This window comes from Daphnia carinata, chromosome 8 (assembly GCF_022539665.2).
Source record: "Daphnia carinata strain CSIRO-1 chromosome 8, CSIRO_AGI_Dcar_HiC_V3, whole genome shotgun sequence".
NCBI lineage: Eukaryota > Metazoa > Arthropoda > Branchiopoda > Diplostraca > Daphniidae > Daphnia > Daphnia carinata.
The window spans coordinates 3,442,659-3,460,936 of NC_081338.1; the positions used below are offsets into that span (position 1 = coordinate 3,442,659).

At 39.5% G+C, this 18,278-nt stretch overlaps 4 protein-coding genes across 7 annotated transcripts; 3 read left to right on the forward strand and 1 right to left on the reverse strand.

The window, feature by feature from the left end:
* The first annotated feature begins 145 nt into the window (after positions 1-145).
* LOC130703744 (Bardet-Biedl syndrome 1 protein-like) lies at positions 146-2,215 on the forward strand. The gene is made up of 7 exons (XM_057525194.2): positions 146-451; positions 515-615; positions 691-822; positions 894-1,127; positions 1,187-1,415; positions 1,469-1,639; positions 1,706-2,215. The coding sequence occupies exons 1-7, from the start codon at positions 202-204 to the stop codon at positions 2,161-2,163; spliced, it is 1,575 nt and encodes a 524-aa protein (XP_057381177.1). The 5' UTR covers positions 146-201; the 3' UTR covers positions 2,164-2,215.
* A 2,934-nt stretch (positions 2,216-5,149) lies between these two features.
* On the reverse strand, positions 5,150-6,308 carry LOC132088202 (uncharacterized). Its single transcript, XM_059496467.1, has 2 exons — positions 5,667-6,308; positions 5,150-5,568 (listed from the first exon to the last, which is right to left on the reverse strand). The coding sequence occupies exons 1-2, from the start codon at positions 5,818-5,820 to the stop codon at positions 5,165-5,167; spliced, it is 558 nt and encodes a 185-aa protein (XP_059352450.1). The 5' UTR covers positions 5,821-6,308; the 3' UTR covers positions 5,150-5,164.
* A 5,442-nt stretch (positions 6,309-11,750) lies between these two features.
* On the forward strand, positions 11,751-14,775 carry LOC130703740 (kinetochore protein NDC80 homolog). Its single transcript, XM_057525189.2, has 17 exons — positions 11,751-11,950; positions 12,012-12,060; positions 12,123-12,183; positions 12,239-12,302; positions 12,369-12,561; positions 12,621-12,744; positions 12,828-12,931; positions 12,989-13,076; positions 13,139-13,245; positions 13,302-13,434; positions 13,501-13,706; positions 13,764-13,841; positions 13,899-14,015; positions 14,083-14,163; positions 14,237-14,346; positions 14,427-14,529; positions 14,621-14,775. The coding sequence occupies exons 1-17, from the start codon at positions 11,844-11,846 to the stop codon at positions 14,753-14,755; spliced, it is 1,860 nt and encodes a 619-aa protein (XP_057381172.1). The 5' UTR covers positions 11,751-11,843; the 3' UTR covers positions 14,756-14,775.
* Positions 14,776-14,981: 206 nt separating this feature from the next.
* On the forward strand, positions 14,982-18,250 carry LOC130703735 (mucin-2-like). Of its 4 annotated transcripts, none has more exons than XM_057525181.2 (7): positions 14,982-15,212; positions 15,385-15,612; positions 15,686-15,736; positions 15,803-17,377; positions 17,472-17,678; positions 17,744-17,801; positions 17,871-18,250. In XM_057525181.2, the coding sequence occupies exons 1-7, from the start codon at positions 15,129-15,131 to the stop codon at positions 18,116-18,118; spliced, it is 2,451 nt and encodes an 816-aa protein (XP_057381164.1). In that variant the 5' UTR covers positions 14,982-15,128; the 3' UTR covers positions 18,119-18,250. The 4 variants fall into 4 exon arrangements, with proteins under 4 accessions (XP_057381164.1, XP_059352487.1, XP_057381161.1 ...); XM_059496504.1 differs by having other exon boundaries at positions 15,385-15,600; XM_057525178.2 differs by having other exon boundaries at positions 15,686-17,377.
* The last annotated feature ends 28 nt before the right edge of the window (positions 18,251-18,278 follow it).

The window sequence follows — 18,278 nt, forward strand, 5'->3', positions numbered from 1 at the left end:
GATAAAGAACCATAACATCCACGTATGGTAAATTAATCAGAAGAACATGCCATGGCAACAATCGAGGTATACGAACTGGTGTTTGTTCTCTCTCTCCTGCAATCCCACCATACGTTGTACGGTTGCCAAGGGTAACGCTAGGAAACAACAACAGCAGTTTAGAGTCAATGTTTCGTTTTCATCCACAGAGAAATTTGTCAAATGTCAAGAAATCAACTATGGCTGGACGCCTGTCGAAATTCATCCGTCAATTTGAAATCGGAATGCGGTGTTGTGCTACTGGATGTGGAAGATTTAGCAAAAGATGGAATTAATCGTCTCCTAGCATTGTTGGTTGGCTACGAGCTCAGTCATCTCAAAATATTTAATGGGACTGATTTACAATGCGAAATCACTTTGCCCGAAATGGCTGTCGCCATTTGTACGTTCAACATTGATGGATCTCCCCCAGGTATTTATTTTGTGTTAGTTAAGCCTATTTGACCTCACGCATTATAACTTTGTGATCTCACAGGCATTGCTGTTGGAGCTGGCTCATCCTTGTACATCTATAAAAATTTCAAACCGTATTACAAGTATAACATACCTCATGGGGGACCCAATTACACGGAACAGGCAAGAGCATCAATTCACGCATAGATTTTAAAGTAGGACTTCTTGTTACTTGAGATATATTTCAACATTATCCAGGTGGAAATCACTCAACTAGCTGCTTTATCACGCTCTACACCAGATGTTTCATGTTCATCATTGCTGTTAGTAGGCACTGGACACAATTCACTCTTGATTATCGATCCTCAAACGTTCAACGCCATCAGTAGAGTAACTTATTGAGCGAAGAAACACCTCCATGCTTTTTGAAGCTAAAATGGATCTATTTGATTTCGTTATAGATAGAACTTGCGGATGTACCAACGTCTATCAAAAGCAGCGGGTACTATGACATGGAAGCTATTATATTGGTCGGCACACCGGACGCGGGCGTCTTCATACTGCGCTCCGATCAGAAGCCTTTACAACCCAAACCGTTTTTACCCCCTAGATCACCGATAGTGGAAATAGCGTTTAATGGAACTACAATTGCCATCGCTACCAGTGATTACACTATTAGATATTACACATTGCAGGTTAGTGAAAGGTTCTAACTTCTATTGCAAATCATTTTATCGTTTGCTTCAACACACAGGGACAAGAGTTACGCAAAATTGTCGTTGACACTTTTATATTGGCAATTGCGTGGATCCAACCGACGAATCAGGATCTTTGCCTTTTGGCTGTATCACTTTCAAATGGACAAGTTCATTTCTATAGGCAAGGTATTCTTATAGAGCAGTTGCATTTCAAAACGTCTATCGTCTCGATGACATTTGGACGATATGGAAGGGAAGACGGTACTTTAGTTATGGTTTCCAAAGGTTAGCTACTAGTATGAAACGTTGTAGCTGACGGTAACATTGCCTTTTAATAGATGGTGAGCTGTTTGTGAAAATTCTTAATCGTGGGTATAAAATGGCCCAGCAAACCGACTTGAATGTTAGCAGTAAACCATCAATCTCCATTTGCAAGAGAAAAGCTCTTGGGCCAGCAAAAACGAAGCTATTTGTTGATCAGACGATGCGGGAGAAAGAAGATCCAGCTAGTAAGTTGCGATATTTCACCATTTTTTTTCAAATTCCGCTAATAGAAACCTTAATGATTTCTATAGAAATGTATCAGCTCTTTCAAGAAGGAATGTGCCGCTTACATCTAAGAGCTTTACGCGAGTGGTTGAATTTTTCATCGAGTGCAAAAGCTGATGTAGAACAGCTCGCACCTGTACCTGAAGAAAGCCGTTGCCTACACCTTGTTGCAAAATTATTAGGTACTGGATCTCGCTTTATGTTGCATCTCTTACTGCAGAATATCAGCGATCAAGTGATTGATAGCCTTACAGTCATGCTGCAAATCACTGATGGCAAACTTGTACTCGAACGATCTTCTGCAAAGATTTCGTTAATGCTGCCCGCGGCTCAGCATTGGATCAAAATTAATGTCAAAGATCCCACAAATCAGGGAGGTGAAGTTTCTGTGATTGTAAGGAAAGAGGCGGAGCCCGATTTTGAGCTCACTATCTGGGGATCTATTGTGTGTACTGCTAAAATCAATATTTCACCAACCATATGAATGGATTTCCAGTTCATGATTAAAGAACGTGGTAAGTATTTTTCAACAGGTATTCATTCAATACATAAGCTGTGTCAAAAGAAAAAGTTATGATGAAATTGTGAATATAACCAAATTTGGTTTCAACATTCCGCCTTGAATGAGGCCTATATTAGGCTGTCGTTATTCGTGAACCGTATTTTATACGTTACGCACACGACAGCATTTCCGAGAGAACTGGAGATATCAGGTGGCAATGCCATTCAAAGTTGCCCACCGATGCAAAACTTGTAGTGAAACTTGATAGCGAACAGAGCTATGGAACTACAGGAAGTTATAGGCTCACATGTATATGTGCAACGAGTCGAATGATCGAAAGACTCTGACACTGACACTTTAACGAAGGCTCTTATAGTGCATTAAAGAGCTGATTGCATATTAACGACTCGAAAACTTGCAGCGTAGATCGGTGTGCTTACGGACAATTCTTTTCTACGTTCCCCTGAAAAAGCACCTGTTACTTACTAAAGAAAGAATATAGGTAACACCAAGTCTATCTCTCAAAGAATACCATTCACATTCTCTTAACATGCAAACGCCAATGATGCCATTATCCTGATAGAGGCTTAGCACATCTGTTGTAATGGATCAATATAGAAGATAGACGGATATTTTCATGGTTACCATGGTAAACGTAAGGCACTGCATCAGATGACCATGTTTTTGAGTTCTCGCAATAGACTGCCACCCACGGAGTGCTCTTCTAAATGGGCATTGCTCTACCCGTGGGAATTTGAATTAATTCGTGGGATAGTGATCGTGTAAAGAATCCTCGAATGAAATCGGAAAAACGTGGACCGCTATTTTATGGGTTCACTAGACAACTCCTGTTCTATGGGTTACCACTTATTTCGGTACTTTCATAGAGCATTGCTATGTAGGAACAATCCACCTGTCAGTAATTAAGGCATCGCTCACTTGCGATTCATTGTATATGAATTATTCATGCCTAATGGGGTTGGGCTAAAAGTATTTTGATTCCGTAGTATAAAAAAAAATTACGTTGTTAAAGGGATAACTGTTATTTTATTCGGAATCAGGATTCAAATTAGCTTGTGACACGTTAGCTTTAATTAAATTCTAAGGTTAAATGTCGAGGAGGCTAAATTTGAAGTCTTAAAAATAAGCCCGACAGAATAAGCCCGATTTTTTTTTATTTATTTATTTTTTAAATTTATCTTTTTAAACGCGGATATTGTTATGAAAATACACGATTTAGACTCAGTTTTAACGATGATATAAAAAATGACTTTCGTTTTTGTTAGGAAGTTATAGTTTATGAGTTGTTTGCGTTCAAACGGAGGGGGGGGGGGTCGGGCTTATAGCCCATATAGCATGTCGATCCGTTGTATTAAAAAAAGATCTACGTCTTTAAACAGATAACTATTTTTTTATTCGAAATCAGCGTTAAAATTTGGTTATGATGATTTAGCTTTCATTGAATTTTAAGTCAAAGGCTAAATTTTCAAAGTCTTAAAAATAAGCCCGACAAAATAAGCCCGACTTTTTGCTATTTTTTAATTTATTTTTTAAACCACGAATATTGTTATGAAAATACATGATTTAGACTCAAAATTTAACGAGGATTTCAATAATCGCGTTCGTTTTGACTATGAAGTTATAGTTTCCGAGTTATTTGAATTAAAAGTTGTTGTGCTAAAAACACTTCAATTAAAGTAACGCACAAACAAATGATATATTCTTAGTCGGTCATTACGCAGAAAACAGCCCTGAATTCTAGCAGTAAGCGTTGCAATTGTTTGAAAAGTTCTTGTTTATATTTCTTTTGCAGAACCATCATCAACGGCTGTATACCAATGGGTATAATATAACAACTAGGCTATATACAACGGCCACTTCTATGCATAACGACAAGCTTAATGTCTCTGGAAAACTTCGAACTCCACTTGCCTAGGTAACAGTGATTGATAATGAACCGTTAGAACAATGACTGCTATTGGTGCTTTTTTCAGAGAAACTTTGTCGTTATGTTCAGAACATATGATAGAGGTCGAAGGAGGTATAATATAAAGATGGCCGGAAGAACGCCATCGTACGTGCGTTCGCTAAAGGAACAGCAACTGATCTGTGTATTGTACAATAGCAGATCACAATATTCAGTTGAATAGCAATAATACGCTGCTGACTGATCTTATCAAAATCCATGTATCGTCGCAAAGGATTGTCAAACCTTTTCATCCTTATAAAATAAGATATGAAAGCGTACTAATCTTCTTGGCAATGCACGGTCTTTTCTCGCTATAATATGTCTTTTGTGCTTGGGGATTTATTTTTATCATGTTTTTATAAACTAGAAGCAGGAAAAAGGATTGTCTTTCTTAGTCGCATGCTGAAACCAATTGCAACTGATACTATATCTTACGATACATCACATTGCATAATGTTCTTCGTTAACTTTCGGTAGGTCTCGTGGTGCATAAAGTAGCATTGCAAAGAGCTATTTATGACAAACCTTTTAGGCGGCGCATATAAAAATGCCCAAAGCCCTCGGCATCGTCGCACAAAGGTATGAAACGGTGGATAATAAAGTTCGAAATCCCTCATACAACTGCAGTATATTATAATAGAAATGCTGCTTTATAAATCATGATGTTCCACCTCTTTGTAAGACTTTCAGAACTCTTCCTATTTCTTGAAATGTTATTGGACAGCATATGCAACTCTTTTGGATACATACGGATACTTTTCAATAACAAGTTCAGCTCTATTTCTATTTTTTTTTTCCACGGAAAATATTACTGAATGGCTCTCGTCTATGAAACATGAATAGGTGGGTAGATTTTCTTTCAGTCAAACGAAGGCATAGAAGAAAATCCCTTCGTTTCGTAGCTTATAGTCTCCAGGCAGGTCACCCTATTTGTTATTTTGTTAGAGTTCAATCGTATCCGTATGTTAGTGGCAAGAAGTACACACCGGAAGCAATACAGGGTTTTAGGTTTGTTTATTTACATTTAAATTTTTGCTTTATGCGGACCAAAGCCCTTTTGAATTCCGTACTGGTTAGCATGTACATAAAAGGATTATAGATTGTATGACATAGGAAGATATCGGTAAGATAAGGGTTAATCCGGAAATTGATTAAGCAACTCTTTTCAAAACGAATGCACCAATAGATAATTATGGCATTTAATGTGACGGGAAAGGTACAAAGCCAAACTGGTAAAACATTGATCGACATGTTTAAGGCGGCCCGAATTTCTAAGCGGTTGAGCTTTTTTTGATGGGTAAACCATGAAAAACAATTGGTATCTGTCCCATTAATATCCAAGTCAGTCACTTGGTCAATGCGTGTTGTCATAACTGGATTTTCTTGATCAATAGGCTGAGGAATTCCTTGCTCGGCTCCTTGGCAGATGTTAAAGAATACCAATGCCAGAAATCAGCAGTTAAGTTGTTCCAATCATAGATTTATGGCTCAATCAGCAGAGACAGCGTGCACTTACTGGAAATATTGTTGGTAGAGGGTGCTGGAAAAAATCGAAGTGCGACTGACGCTTGAAGAAAGTTGGAGTGGTGATTGGTGGCTTCTCGCGATCGAACGAAAATCATGATGTGCAACACAACGCAGAGCACGCCCAGCAGTAGATCGTAAATCATGACGCAATGTACGTGAGTGATGTTAACCGTGCAATTTTTAATATTTTTAAATCCAGTCCAAAACGGACTGGTAGCTGCTAGGTACGTTACGATGCCACCAAAAGCTAGCAGATAAATGCTATTTTTATTAGTGACTTTCTTCTTGTACCACTCGTAACGTGCGATTGCCAAATAACGATCGAACGCTGCCAGAGTGAGGAACGTCAAAATAATTGTGTAAAATACACCAGCGTTAAGGACGACAATTTGGCATACGACGTGATTGCGACTCACGATGGACACCACTTCTAGAATGGCTTGAAAAAGCTGGAACTGGTTGGCCAATGAAATCGCAACCCAAAACACGTGACGCGGATAGTGCAATTGTCGGGAATGAAAAATCCCCACCACGACAAGCAAATTTGTCACAGTTCCGACAATAAAGATAACGGACCGGTAACTTTGTTGCGCTATCGACAAAGGCCGCGCATTTATTGGGAAATCCACAATAACTAACGAGGATAAATTATTGAGCACGATCGAACGATTCATTTTTGTATCCGAATTGCTGTGCCGGGTTAATACCTGATCACCTTATGGCACTAAATGGTGAATACTCCGGAGAGATGTTACACTATAAGTACTTTTACGGAACATTTTGGTGAGAAGTACTGCATGTTATGACATGCGCATAGCGCAACAAATTCCTCCCGGTTTTTTTGGCTTGTTTATATCCTCACGAAATAGTCCATGGTGCCATCATGTGCGTAATCGGATGATTTCTACAGGACATCGGTAGTAAAATGTACTGGCAGATGTCGGCAGTTGGCTTGTGAAACCCAAAACCATCACGTCATATCTTCTGGCATTCCGCAAACACTTTTGTTATTTATACATTAACAACCGTGCCGTAAGCATCGTATGGGATTCTCTGATTGTGATTGGCACTTAGGATACTAGTCGTAAACGAAAATTTCTAGAAATGAAACTTTATCTGCCGGTTACAAAGAGCTAAGAATGGATTGGGTCTAGTATAAAAGGTCTGGCAAAAGTGTTTGTAATGTAATTCACCTGCCATTTGAGGAACAAAGTTGCAATTATGTGGAATACTCGCGATCTGATCTCCTCTCTATAGAAATTCAGCAAACAATTAATAATGCTCCGCCAAAAACCAGCCGGAGTTTAGTGAAAGCTGCCAGTTGTCTCGACAGTTAACGCCTACTTTGATAAAGCTTTAACGATGTTTTTTTTAACCTTTAGAATCCTTCTATAGAACTGAAACTCCAGTTACACAGGTAACGAAATTGGCCGTAGTTAGGCATACGATTCTTACAGAAGAACGTTAGTATTCAACGAACGCTATTGCCTTCCATGATATGCTCTACCTATAACTAAATTTAGTCTCTAGTTATTGATTTCGTAGAAAAAATGCAGCTGACTATGAAGCGGACACGCATCATGGCCTGCTATGAATAGAGCAAATTCGGAAAACTAAGCCATTCCCGATAACCATCAGCCACCTTTTTCCGGCTTTGACGACCATAGTATTAAGGTCTTCTTCTTAGTTAGTTAAGTATCCAACGATAAAATAGCCTGAAATATCAATAGGCTAGTAATGATACGCTGCCTTATCCACCTTTCCATCTAGATTTTCTTTTACTATTTAGTTGCGTTGTGCATGTTTACTGACGCAAATCTATGTCCATAAAAGAGACCTAAGCAACTTATGTTGCTTAACCACTAGTAACATGAATTACAAATAGTTGTCTGACAGTGACAAAGTTAGCTTCTCCAAACCAATGGCTTTTGCAACTGTCATCTCGGGCACAAGCTAAGTAATAATTCAGCGGCCAGTTGCATAAATGATGCAGACTGTGTATGACTACGCGTTACCCTGCAAAAGCATAGGCACATTATGCTGTCATGCATTTGTGATTTGTAAACTTAGGTGTATATTGTCCTTACAATTTTTAGGTTTCCGAGGGATGCGGACATCTACGTGGTACACCTGGGTTAATAAAATGGGTTGTATCAAACTATCGAATCACTGCTGGACAGATCATGTCGTTCACCCAAATTCACTGAGCTCCTTCCATGATTCACGAACAATTCAGTTTCCAAAACAACATGAGAAAAGCAATAAACTGTGCACCGTATATTTCCTCCAATGACAACTATCCCTACTACTTGCATCGATTGCATTTCATTTTCTGTTTGAAATGCATCATGGCTCGTCTGAATTCTTTACTAGTGAGCGTATACATCAAAGGATTATAAACAGTATGGAAGAGGAATAAATCACAGAGATATGGACTGAGTCGAAAGACAATCGGACAACTTATTTCGAGACGAATGCACCAATAGATAAAGATTGTGTTTATAGTAACGGGAAAAGTACACAGCCAAACCGGTAAGACGTTAATCGACATACTTAAGGCAGCACGAACTTCTAGTCGGTTGAATCTCGGACGATTGTAAAACCACGGGAAACAAAGTGCTTCTTCTGCGTTCATTTCAGATGCAGCAATTTGGTTAAGCTGACGTGATGGTCGACTACGAGTTGAATTGGCATGGACCTGTTCACCAGTCCCGTTTTCTAGTTTGTTTCAAAGACGAAATGTCGGCCATAAAAAAAAGATCACGTTGGCACACTAGTATCAAGACCTTACCAGGAGTAACGTTCGTAAAGGCTGTTTGATGGAATCGAAGCGCCATTGAAGCTTCGTGAAAGTTCGGATATTGACGGGTGGCCTCCCGTGATCGAATGAATATCATAGCGTGCAAAGCCACGCAGAGGACGCCCAAGAGTAAGTCGTAAAGCATGACACAGTGCATATGCGTGACGTTTACCGTACAATTTTTAATACTTTTAAAGCCAGTCCAGAAGGGGCTGATGATTGTCATGTGTGTTACAACATAAACGAAGAGTAAAAACTGAATGGTGGGTCGATTAGTGACTTTCCTCTTGTACCACTCGTAGCGCGTTAAGGCCAAATAACGGTCAAGAGCTGCAAGGGCAAGGAATGTCAACATAATTGTGTAATAAACTCCGGCGTTGAGTACAAATGCTTGACATGCCCCACGATTGCGATCTACGATGGCCACTATTTCCAAAATTGATTGAACCAGGTAGCATTGGTTGATTAATGAAATTGCTGCCCAGTACACGTGACGAGGATAATGGAGCTGGCGGGAGTAGCGGATCACCAACACAACAAGGGAATTAATCAAAGCTCCAACAACAATGATGACATACCGGTAAGTTTGTTGCGTTAGCGACATTGGTCGAATATTCATTGGAACATCTAAACTGATTGGTAACGATAAATTTCTTGTAGCTTCGCCTGAAAAGTTCATCTTCCAACAAACAGCCGTTGGTTTTGCCCAGGGTTGTTAAGTCTACTGACACTGATCGCTTCCAACAAGTTGGTCTTCTACTCTATAACACAAACAATAGTGCCATGCGCAGGCAACCGAAAATTTCGTGGACTTTTCATGTTTGGCTGATGTTCTAGCTTCAGTTGGAAGTTGGTAAGGCCATGTTAAGCTACCCACTTCCCCTTCTCAAAAATGTTACTCCGCACACCCGAAAAGATAACTTGTTGTATATTGTATCGCTTTTTCTATACATGTTTGGTCCATTCAGAGAGTTAGGCCGAAGCTATGGTAGGCCTAAATGTAGTCGACCGAACCTTTACAAAACCATAAATGTATGATGGCTTGTCAGAATTTAATTAGTTCCAGCGCCTTTGTGTTATGCCGTCGCTTCGTTCACCAAATATGCAAAGTAGTCATGCTGAATTTTTGTTTTTATATGTAGGTATAGGAAATTGTTTGGCAAGAATTTCTTTTTGACGAAGGATGGAATAAATCACCCTGTAGTCGAAATGAACGAAAATTTATTAAATTCCAAAGGCCATAGGTTGCCTGGCACTAACAAGACATATAAAAACTTCACTTTCAAGAAAGGCCGCTTACTTATCCGAATATACTGCAATCGACGAAAGGAACTTCTCCTGTCGAGTTCTACTCTCTCCCAGGAGAAGGGATAAGGCAGTTCCGGTGAAGCTTATTTTTCCTTTCTTTTTTTCTTCCCATTCCTAATGGATTATTTTTGATCATTTTATTATGTGACACTATTGCGATCTGTTGTACCAGCTTTCGTTAAAAAAATCCGACGTGGAACGTATAGTTTTATCCGCTTGTGTAACGGAAAAATAATTCATACTTTATTACCATTCCGTTTACATATTTTATAAAGATGATGTTGCCAGCGCGATAGCCTTTGAACAACTTATACTCTTTTATGTTTGATCAGTGCCAACGCTCAATACTGTACATCGATCCGCCGAAAAGAAAACAAACTAGACAACACCACTTCCCACGAAGAAATGAATTGAAGAATATCCGCTCCTGGCATTTAGATTCTACTGTTTCGTTGGGTTAGGTAAAACACGTTATCTTACTTCAATCCTGCCACCTGCATGACTTTTTAATAAACCACAGAATTTTACTGATTACAGTCTTCTATCTGCTGAGAGGCAAGTTGGCTTAATACGCAGCCTACCTGAACAATGGGGTTGCCTCAGCTCATCATGCCTATTTTCAAATAATATTTGGTCATCTTTTATGCACATCATTAAAACACCTAATACAGCACTGGCAGTTATACTCTCAGTATGCCACATGAATGTTTTCCTTGCTTATTATTTTTAAGTGTCTCGATTTTCACCGAGCAACAAACAATCACGTTTTTTTTTTTTTATAGCGTTTCTAAGCTTGAATGATCGCTGCCATATAAAATCGTCTTCTATGAACGTGCGATCAGATCCCTGTTCTCTGTTCTTGTCGAGCTCCGCTGTATTATTGTAGTTATTGTTTCCATATCCGACTGGACCAGCCCTATTCGAGTTTGATGGGCCAGTAAAAATTGTACGCAAGTACGTACGCATATTTTTGTTCATCAAAATTGGCATGGCGACCATTGAACCCAGTGCTGGTTGTCATGTGAGCCTTCTCCTTCGTCAAATGTTTGATTATCATGGTGGAAGTTGATTAACCATATAGAGAGCTACAGTACGATCAATAGTGTTTTAAAGCTCAGTTCAAAAAATGATACCAGAATTTTGTTTTAAAAATATTTTGTGTCCGACGTTGCCGTGTTCTTTTCTAAAACCACATTACAGAGGCTTCAATTTGGAGCACAACGGACCTGGCAAATTTACATTGCCTTTGATTGTTTTTTTTTTTCTCAACAACCTTTTAAAACAAGCTGACATAGAAGCTCGGGGTATATGGTCGTTAAGTATTGTGCTCTAATAAGCTGCTGCATTCTAGTGAGTCGATGTATTATCTTTTTGGCAAAAAATAAATAAAAGTAAACACCTTAGGATTTGCTCGTATTTTTTTTTTCCATAAAGCTAACATTAGCTTAGAAACCTCCCACGAAAAAATAAAACAATAATATGGGAGTTCATAAAAAATTGCCGCTAGATGGTGTTGTCACCTTAGTTCATACGGGCGTCACTACTATATAAGAATGTGTGGAAGTCATGAGCTCAACACCTTCAATGTAAAGCTGATAAGCGTAGCTGCAGTTTTATTTTTAGTTTCATCGTACATTGCATGCTGTTACAGAATTTTCCATGTTTTGATTGTGTGACGCATTTCTAAAGGGTGCTGTTTGCTTGACGTCGAGAATGACAAAGCGGAACAAAGCAATACATCGATTCATGGCCATCGGAATATCAGCCCTGACCTTTCCTTAATAGAAATAGTAGGTTATAACGTACAAACTTTCTAAATACCGTAACTCATCATTAATGTGTCCTGTTAAGCGTTATTTTAGTTATTATTTATTAGTTGTTCACGTTTAATAATTTGGTATATGGTAGTTTTCACGAGCTGGCAACGTTGCAGTCATTCAAAAATTGAAACACACATTTTACGCCACAACCGTTCGTTCCCAATATTGTGCGAAAATTTGTCTCTAAATTTTATCTGAATTTGCTTTCGTTTGGATTTTTCAAATTTACCATTTGAAGATGAGACGTTCTCAAGGCAGGCGTTCATCCAACACTTTACCCATACGTGCGTTGCCAGGAGTGGGAGTTAGACAAACAACCACTAATCTCTCGACTAGTATGGCTAGGTAATAAATGGAGTTAATAATATTTGTTTGACAGTTTTTATTCTAGTATCTCTATTTATAGCGCTCAGAAAAGGAGCTCTTCTATTCCCAGGCCATCTTTTTCATCTACAGTATGTATTAACACCAATTTTTATAATTGGTAGTTTGGAATGACATATTTTGGTTTAAGCAGATGAAAACAAATTATGCGCAGAGACATGAGCAGAGTTTGGCAATAGGCATGACTCCATCAAGTAAGCAAATATATTTTTGTTTCAGTTCCTGTAATGACCAATGATCAATCTATAGAAACTGGAAATGTGTTGCGCCTTACTGGGGCCACACCTCAGATGGGCGGTACCACTCCTCAAAGGTAAGTGAAATATTCATTTAGTTGAAAATTCTGCATCACCATCACAGAATTTTGAATTTTTTACAGTCGTGGCAATATGTCAACAACTATTAATACTAAGCCATATCTTAAAGAAACAAGAAACCTCAGTGACAAGAATTGTTTATTGGAAATGGGAAAGTCTATAGCAGAATTTCTAAATGACAATGGTTTCCCAGAAACTGTTAGTCACAAGGAAATCCAAAAGATAGACAAGCAATCATTCGTAAAATACTTCAATGTAATATAACTTGAACAACTACATAGTGTATGCAGTATAAATTAGCAACCTATTTTTAGTTCATATACTTTTTCATCGACGAAAATTACCAATTAGCCCCACGTTTCAATGAAGATGATCTCATCAAGAATATGAAGGAGCTTGGTTATTGTGGAACATTAGCAAAATCTGCTCTAGTGTCTAGTATGTATAGCTGTTTAGATAACAGTGCTCTGGTAACAGATGAATTAATACTCGTATTCTTTTTCGTCTTTCAAATGCTTTAGTCGGTGCTCTACACTCGACATCTCAAATTGCAGGCCTTCTCAGCTGGCTATGTGACTTTGTCCGAGCAATCACTTTCGAAGAGGAAGACCAATCCTTAGAAAACGTAATTTGCCTGAAGTTGATCAGAACATGCTTGATGATTTTCTTTATATCTTTATAGGTAGAATTGAAAATTATGATTAATTCATACAACGCTTGGTGTAACGACCTAAATTTTGATTTGACGGACGAATTCCGTGCATTTTACAGTAATTTCTGTACTTAAAAACATGGTGAAACTCAAATATTTAAACACTGTTGTTATTTGTAGGGGAGAAACATCAGATTGAAGAAGGACGTGCAGAACTGCTTGAACGTCAAATAGCAGCGATAATTGAAGAATACAGAGCCATTGAGAAGAAAAGCTCTCAAATCGAGGTTAGTCGTTTTAGTTTTCGACACAGTGTTTCGGTTGTAGGTCATATATTCTGTAGGAACTAAAAGCTGAAGCGAAAAAAGAAGAATGTAGGCTGGAAGAGATCTCGGCAGTCGAGGTGCAACTGCAACAGCGCTGCCAAGAGCTACAAAACGAAGAGAGACATCTTCTTCAACGACATGAGGAGATTAGTAAGAGTTTATCACCTATTGCCACTTATAGCTCCCATATAAAAATACCAAATTTTCAATGTTTAGAGGAGAAAACCGCTGTTGGGCAAAAAGAGACTGCCGAACTCTTAATAGCCGCAAAGAATTGTAAAGTGAGCGCTGACGAGGCTCGTCGCATTAAGGCTGCAATTGCCGCCAATTTAAGAGACCTCGCTGCTGTGACTGAGCAGCGCGAACAAGTAGCAAAACTCGTTGAGAAACGTGAGATGCAGCTTGCCAATATTGCTGCCGAGGTGAGGTTAAGAAATAAATGTTTTCACGTGATTTACATAAACTAAATTCTTTTACAGGATGTCAAATTTGATCGTGAACTAAATGTTGATCTGATGGATATGGGAATGACAATCGCACCCGATTCGGACCCTAAGGTAACTTCCCTCCGACAGTCATTTATGCTTCATATCACATTAAAATGATTCTTACAGGAAGCCCTTAAAAACTTTTTGGAAGGCAAGGTAAGTACCTTATCTGACATTGAGAGCCAATGCATTGCCATGACAGAGAAAAAAGAGCGTACGTTAGCAGAAATATCTCAGTTAAAGGTATTTATCGGCATTTTCGGTTTCCGTTTTTCAATTTTTTGATACTATCTGAAACAATCGACTCCAGATGGAATTGAAGCATACAGAGCTGCTCAAGAGTCGATTGGAGGAAAAGCTGCAAACGGTGAAAGCTGACCGCGATGAAATGGTAATTTTTTTTATCCATCATTTCATGATATACAAATTAGCATAATCATCTATGGCAATCTTTTTTCGCCCAGGAACGACTTTACCTTTCCCAGCTGGCTGAGTTGGAGAATTTGTCCGCTGCTCCACGTTCTGACCCACTTCAAATGCGTCAGCAATATGAACTAGAAACGCTACGGCAAAAGTAAAAAAAAGATAACTTTGAATCGTCTGAAAAGGAAGCGCAAAACGGCATTAATTTTACATCAACAATTCGTATTACAGGTTTGCTGAGCAGAAAGTTCAAATGAATAAACAAGAGAAAGACCTGCAGGCGACTATGGCTAAATATGCACAAGAGTTGAGAGAAGCTGAAGCTGAATGTGAGGTACGTAGAAGAGCTTTAATCGGTTAAATTTATGTAACAAGGAGTATTAGATCGCTCAGTCATAACAAATATCCACCAAATTTATTCATAGAAAATTGAAGCCACTACAGCCGATTATGTTGCCGTGTTGGGTGATGGTTTCCGTCAGTTACTGGAGATGGCCGAGCAAGGCCCCATCACTCAGGATATCGTAAATGCTTTAATTCCTGACCCAAATTACAACTGAATACTTTTTCCTTTTGGATTGAAAAAATTTGTTTTCCCTACGTACTCGTTTTATAGCTAAGATTCGTGACTCAATGACACACTTAATATTTCGGCTTGTGTGCAATTGATGTCTGATGTTCATAATGTCAAAGATTTTTCTATCTATGGAGTTCATTTTATTAATCTATTTTCGAATTTGTAAAAAAAAAAAAAACGAAATGCTATGAATTCCTGTGCAAGGAACGTAGACGCCAAATTGATCTAAAGCTGCAATTTGACACAACAGCAACATATGGCGCGATTCTAATAAAAGATATTCCCATCCTTTACATCAGTCAAGTGACAGAGGCCGGCCAGAGTAGGTCGCATGTAATGTCGATTTACTGTTTGCAATGACTGCTACAATAGGAGTGACATTCGGTGCTGGATCTGCTGCCAAGCGTATTCTGCTTTTCGCCATTAATGTTACAGTACTAGTAAGTCGGTCTTATTTTGTATTTCACTGTCTGTTTACCTGATGTTATGCTAGTAGCAATGCACCCTCACCCACCTGTAATACTTACCTCACTCTTAGAGTGTCTTGCCAAGTGTCCATGTTCCATCGTAAATTCTGGACCTAATATCTGAAATCTTCTTTATTGTTTGCAGCTTCTGGGAGTAACGTGTTCAGTATTATGTCTTTATCAAGTTAAGTTGATGCCCGAAACATACGATGTGATTGTTGCTGCTGTGCTGGAATCCAACTTGACAACAGCAGTACCCGTCCTACCACCTGCCGTCGTTGTCATCGATATACGCAATAACAACAACAACAAGAATGGAAGAAACACAACCCGGCCTGGTTCTAATAAAGGACGTCCCCGGGTTAGTCGATATGTAAGATGCATTTGGTCATTGGTCATTACTGTGAAATCTAATGCTGCTTGTTCTTCCACACTTATTAAATTAGGTTACACCCAAAAAAGGCAACACGACCAATCAGCACACGCCCGTTTCGCCTGTCACCTTCATGAAAAACATTACTAGTTTAATTGAAACCGGTTCAACAAGTTCTATGGAGGTGCAGCGTCTGGATTTCACGAAAACAGTGGCCTTGTCCCAAACAGGTACAACTGCGTCGTTTACGACAAGTTCTATGATGGCGAAATCGTCAGTTACAAGCAGCCACACCACGACTACCCAAGTAGTAACATCAACTTCATTGATGAATACGATGAAGGAGACGATCGATTTTGGTCAGGTTTTAAAAAATCGAATAGCGGAATTAGAAAACGAGTTAAGACTAGCGCAACTTAGGGAGAAAGTTGACAAATCAATCGAGCAAGAAAACAAAATGATTACGACTCTTTCATCGATGATATCATCGCCAATTGGGGAATTCAATTTCTCGGATACTCAATCGTCACCGCTCCCGTTTGCAATTACGTCGGCGAGTTGGCCCAGCAGTTCAATATCCACACCTGCTCCGCAACAACTCACTATGACAACGCAGACTTGGCCCATTTCGACAACTGAAAAATATTCTTCTTATCCTGCATCTCTGATATCCACATCTTCGTTAACAAACGCAGTTTCGTCAACAACGACCACGTTATCTCCCACGTCTCAACAAACTTTTGCTACAACATCGATAGTAAAACCAGATGGAACAATGCCAACTATGACACCATCGAATACTTCTACAGTCTCTTCAACTCCTGCATCCACAATAACATCTTTGCTTTCTACAACAAGCTCAGCAACTACCCGATTTCAATCAAGACCAATCGTATCTGTAGCCACTTCTACAACTTTCAAAGCTTCGCAGACCTCAACGTCTAGCACATCATCGGCTCCAACGCCTGGAAAAACATCAATCCTTACGTCTGCAACAAAAATGACGTCTACCGCTTCAGCAACGCCAGCTCGGATAGTTACAAAGATACCGAAAACAACGTTCGCTTTAACTTCAGCAACCTCTAATGAAGTGCCTTCAACCAAGACATCAACACGGGAGACGTCCACAGCTGGAGAAATCTCAATAACGTCAGCAATGCCTCCAGCGGAAGCATCCCTTAGCACCGTCTCGCAGACAACATCACAAGAACAAGTTTCCTCGACATTAATCAAAGCAATAATTAATCATACGCCGTCAACGACATCTTCGCTCTCGTCTCCGATGCAGCCCGCTACCCCATTAACGACACTGCTTATGGCAACTAGTTTATCTTCGTCCGTTTCAACAGAGAGAACTTCACCATCATTTTCGGAGACCACGACTACCAATCGACCCTTAACTACCACGAATGCAACATCGCCCATAGGGTCATCGACAAAAAGCATTAGTACGTCTACCACAACGCCCAGCTCCTTGGGCTTTATCAACTTGACGAACGTCGTAGATACTATCAGTAAATGGGTTGGCCGACGTGATCTGTCTAAACATAGACTTTATAAGAGGTCCTCTGTGTCTACGGTCCCGCCAGCCGTCCATTCAGCCGATACGTTAACAGCTGACCACATTCCAATCTACTTTGAACAAGTCTTTTTCTTCGTCCAGACTAGCCTCTATGTTTGTACTGCTGCTGGTCTACTGATCTTCTTCTCGTCACTGGTCGGCATATGTGGTGGCCTATTTCGCATTGATGGCTGCCTGAAATTCGTAAGAGTTTTTTGTGGGTTTCTTGTTTACTGTTTTTTTTTTTTTGTGTTTGTTTGTTTAACTGTTGACATGTTTTTCTTTTTCTGTGTTATAGAGCGTCGCAGCACTTGTTCTGGTCATCATGGCAGAAATGGCAACAACCGCTTTCATATTTGTTGCGCACGATAAGGCCAGCAATCGTAACAAAAACAAGAACTTTGATCGCGATTTGAAACTTCTATGCGACTTGGCTAACTTCTGTATTCAGCCAATGTTGCTTGTCATCACTGGCTCTTTTTTGTGCATCTCGGTTGTTTTGCAGGTAAAAATGAATAATGGGCCGCTTTCACCTCAGTCGTTAAAATATTCATTGGTCGTTACTTATAGATTGGTTCCATCACGCTGGCTTGCAATTTAATGGACAATCGGTCCGCAACTGATCCAGGTTTGTGTTGGCATTTTAAAAAGCCTTAATCATTCGCGAGTTTCTCAAATTCTTTTTGTTGTATTGCAGACAAAAAACTTCGCCGGATGATGCGTTCTAGTCATTCCAATTTCCAGTTTGGAGCCGGAAATGCGCAAATGAATCCGTACTCGAATCCAATGCCGATGCCGTGCTGCGGAGGTGGAGGATACGGAGGTATGAATAGCAATCTCTTTCCTTATTCTTCGCCCATGACGATGCCGATGCAAAATATGGGATATTATCCACCTGTTTTCAGCGTCCCGGGGCAGCGGCCCATCGTCAACATTATCTCGTGATGTCAATTTAAAAGCCGTTTATTATTCAATTCAGCTTGCGTTAAATTATTGGGAGTTTTGTTTTCTTTCGTCCGAGCAACGTTTCATTATGTCGTCAATTTTCCTGTTTGTTTTTTTAAAGATCCAGTTTTTTTCTTACGTTCTATTTTATGTGCTTTTG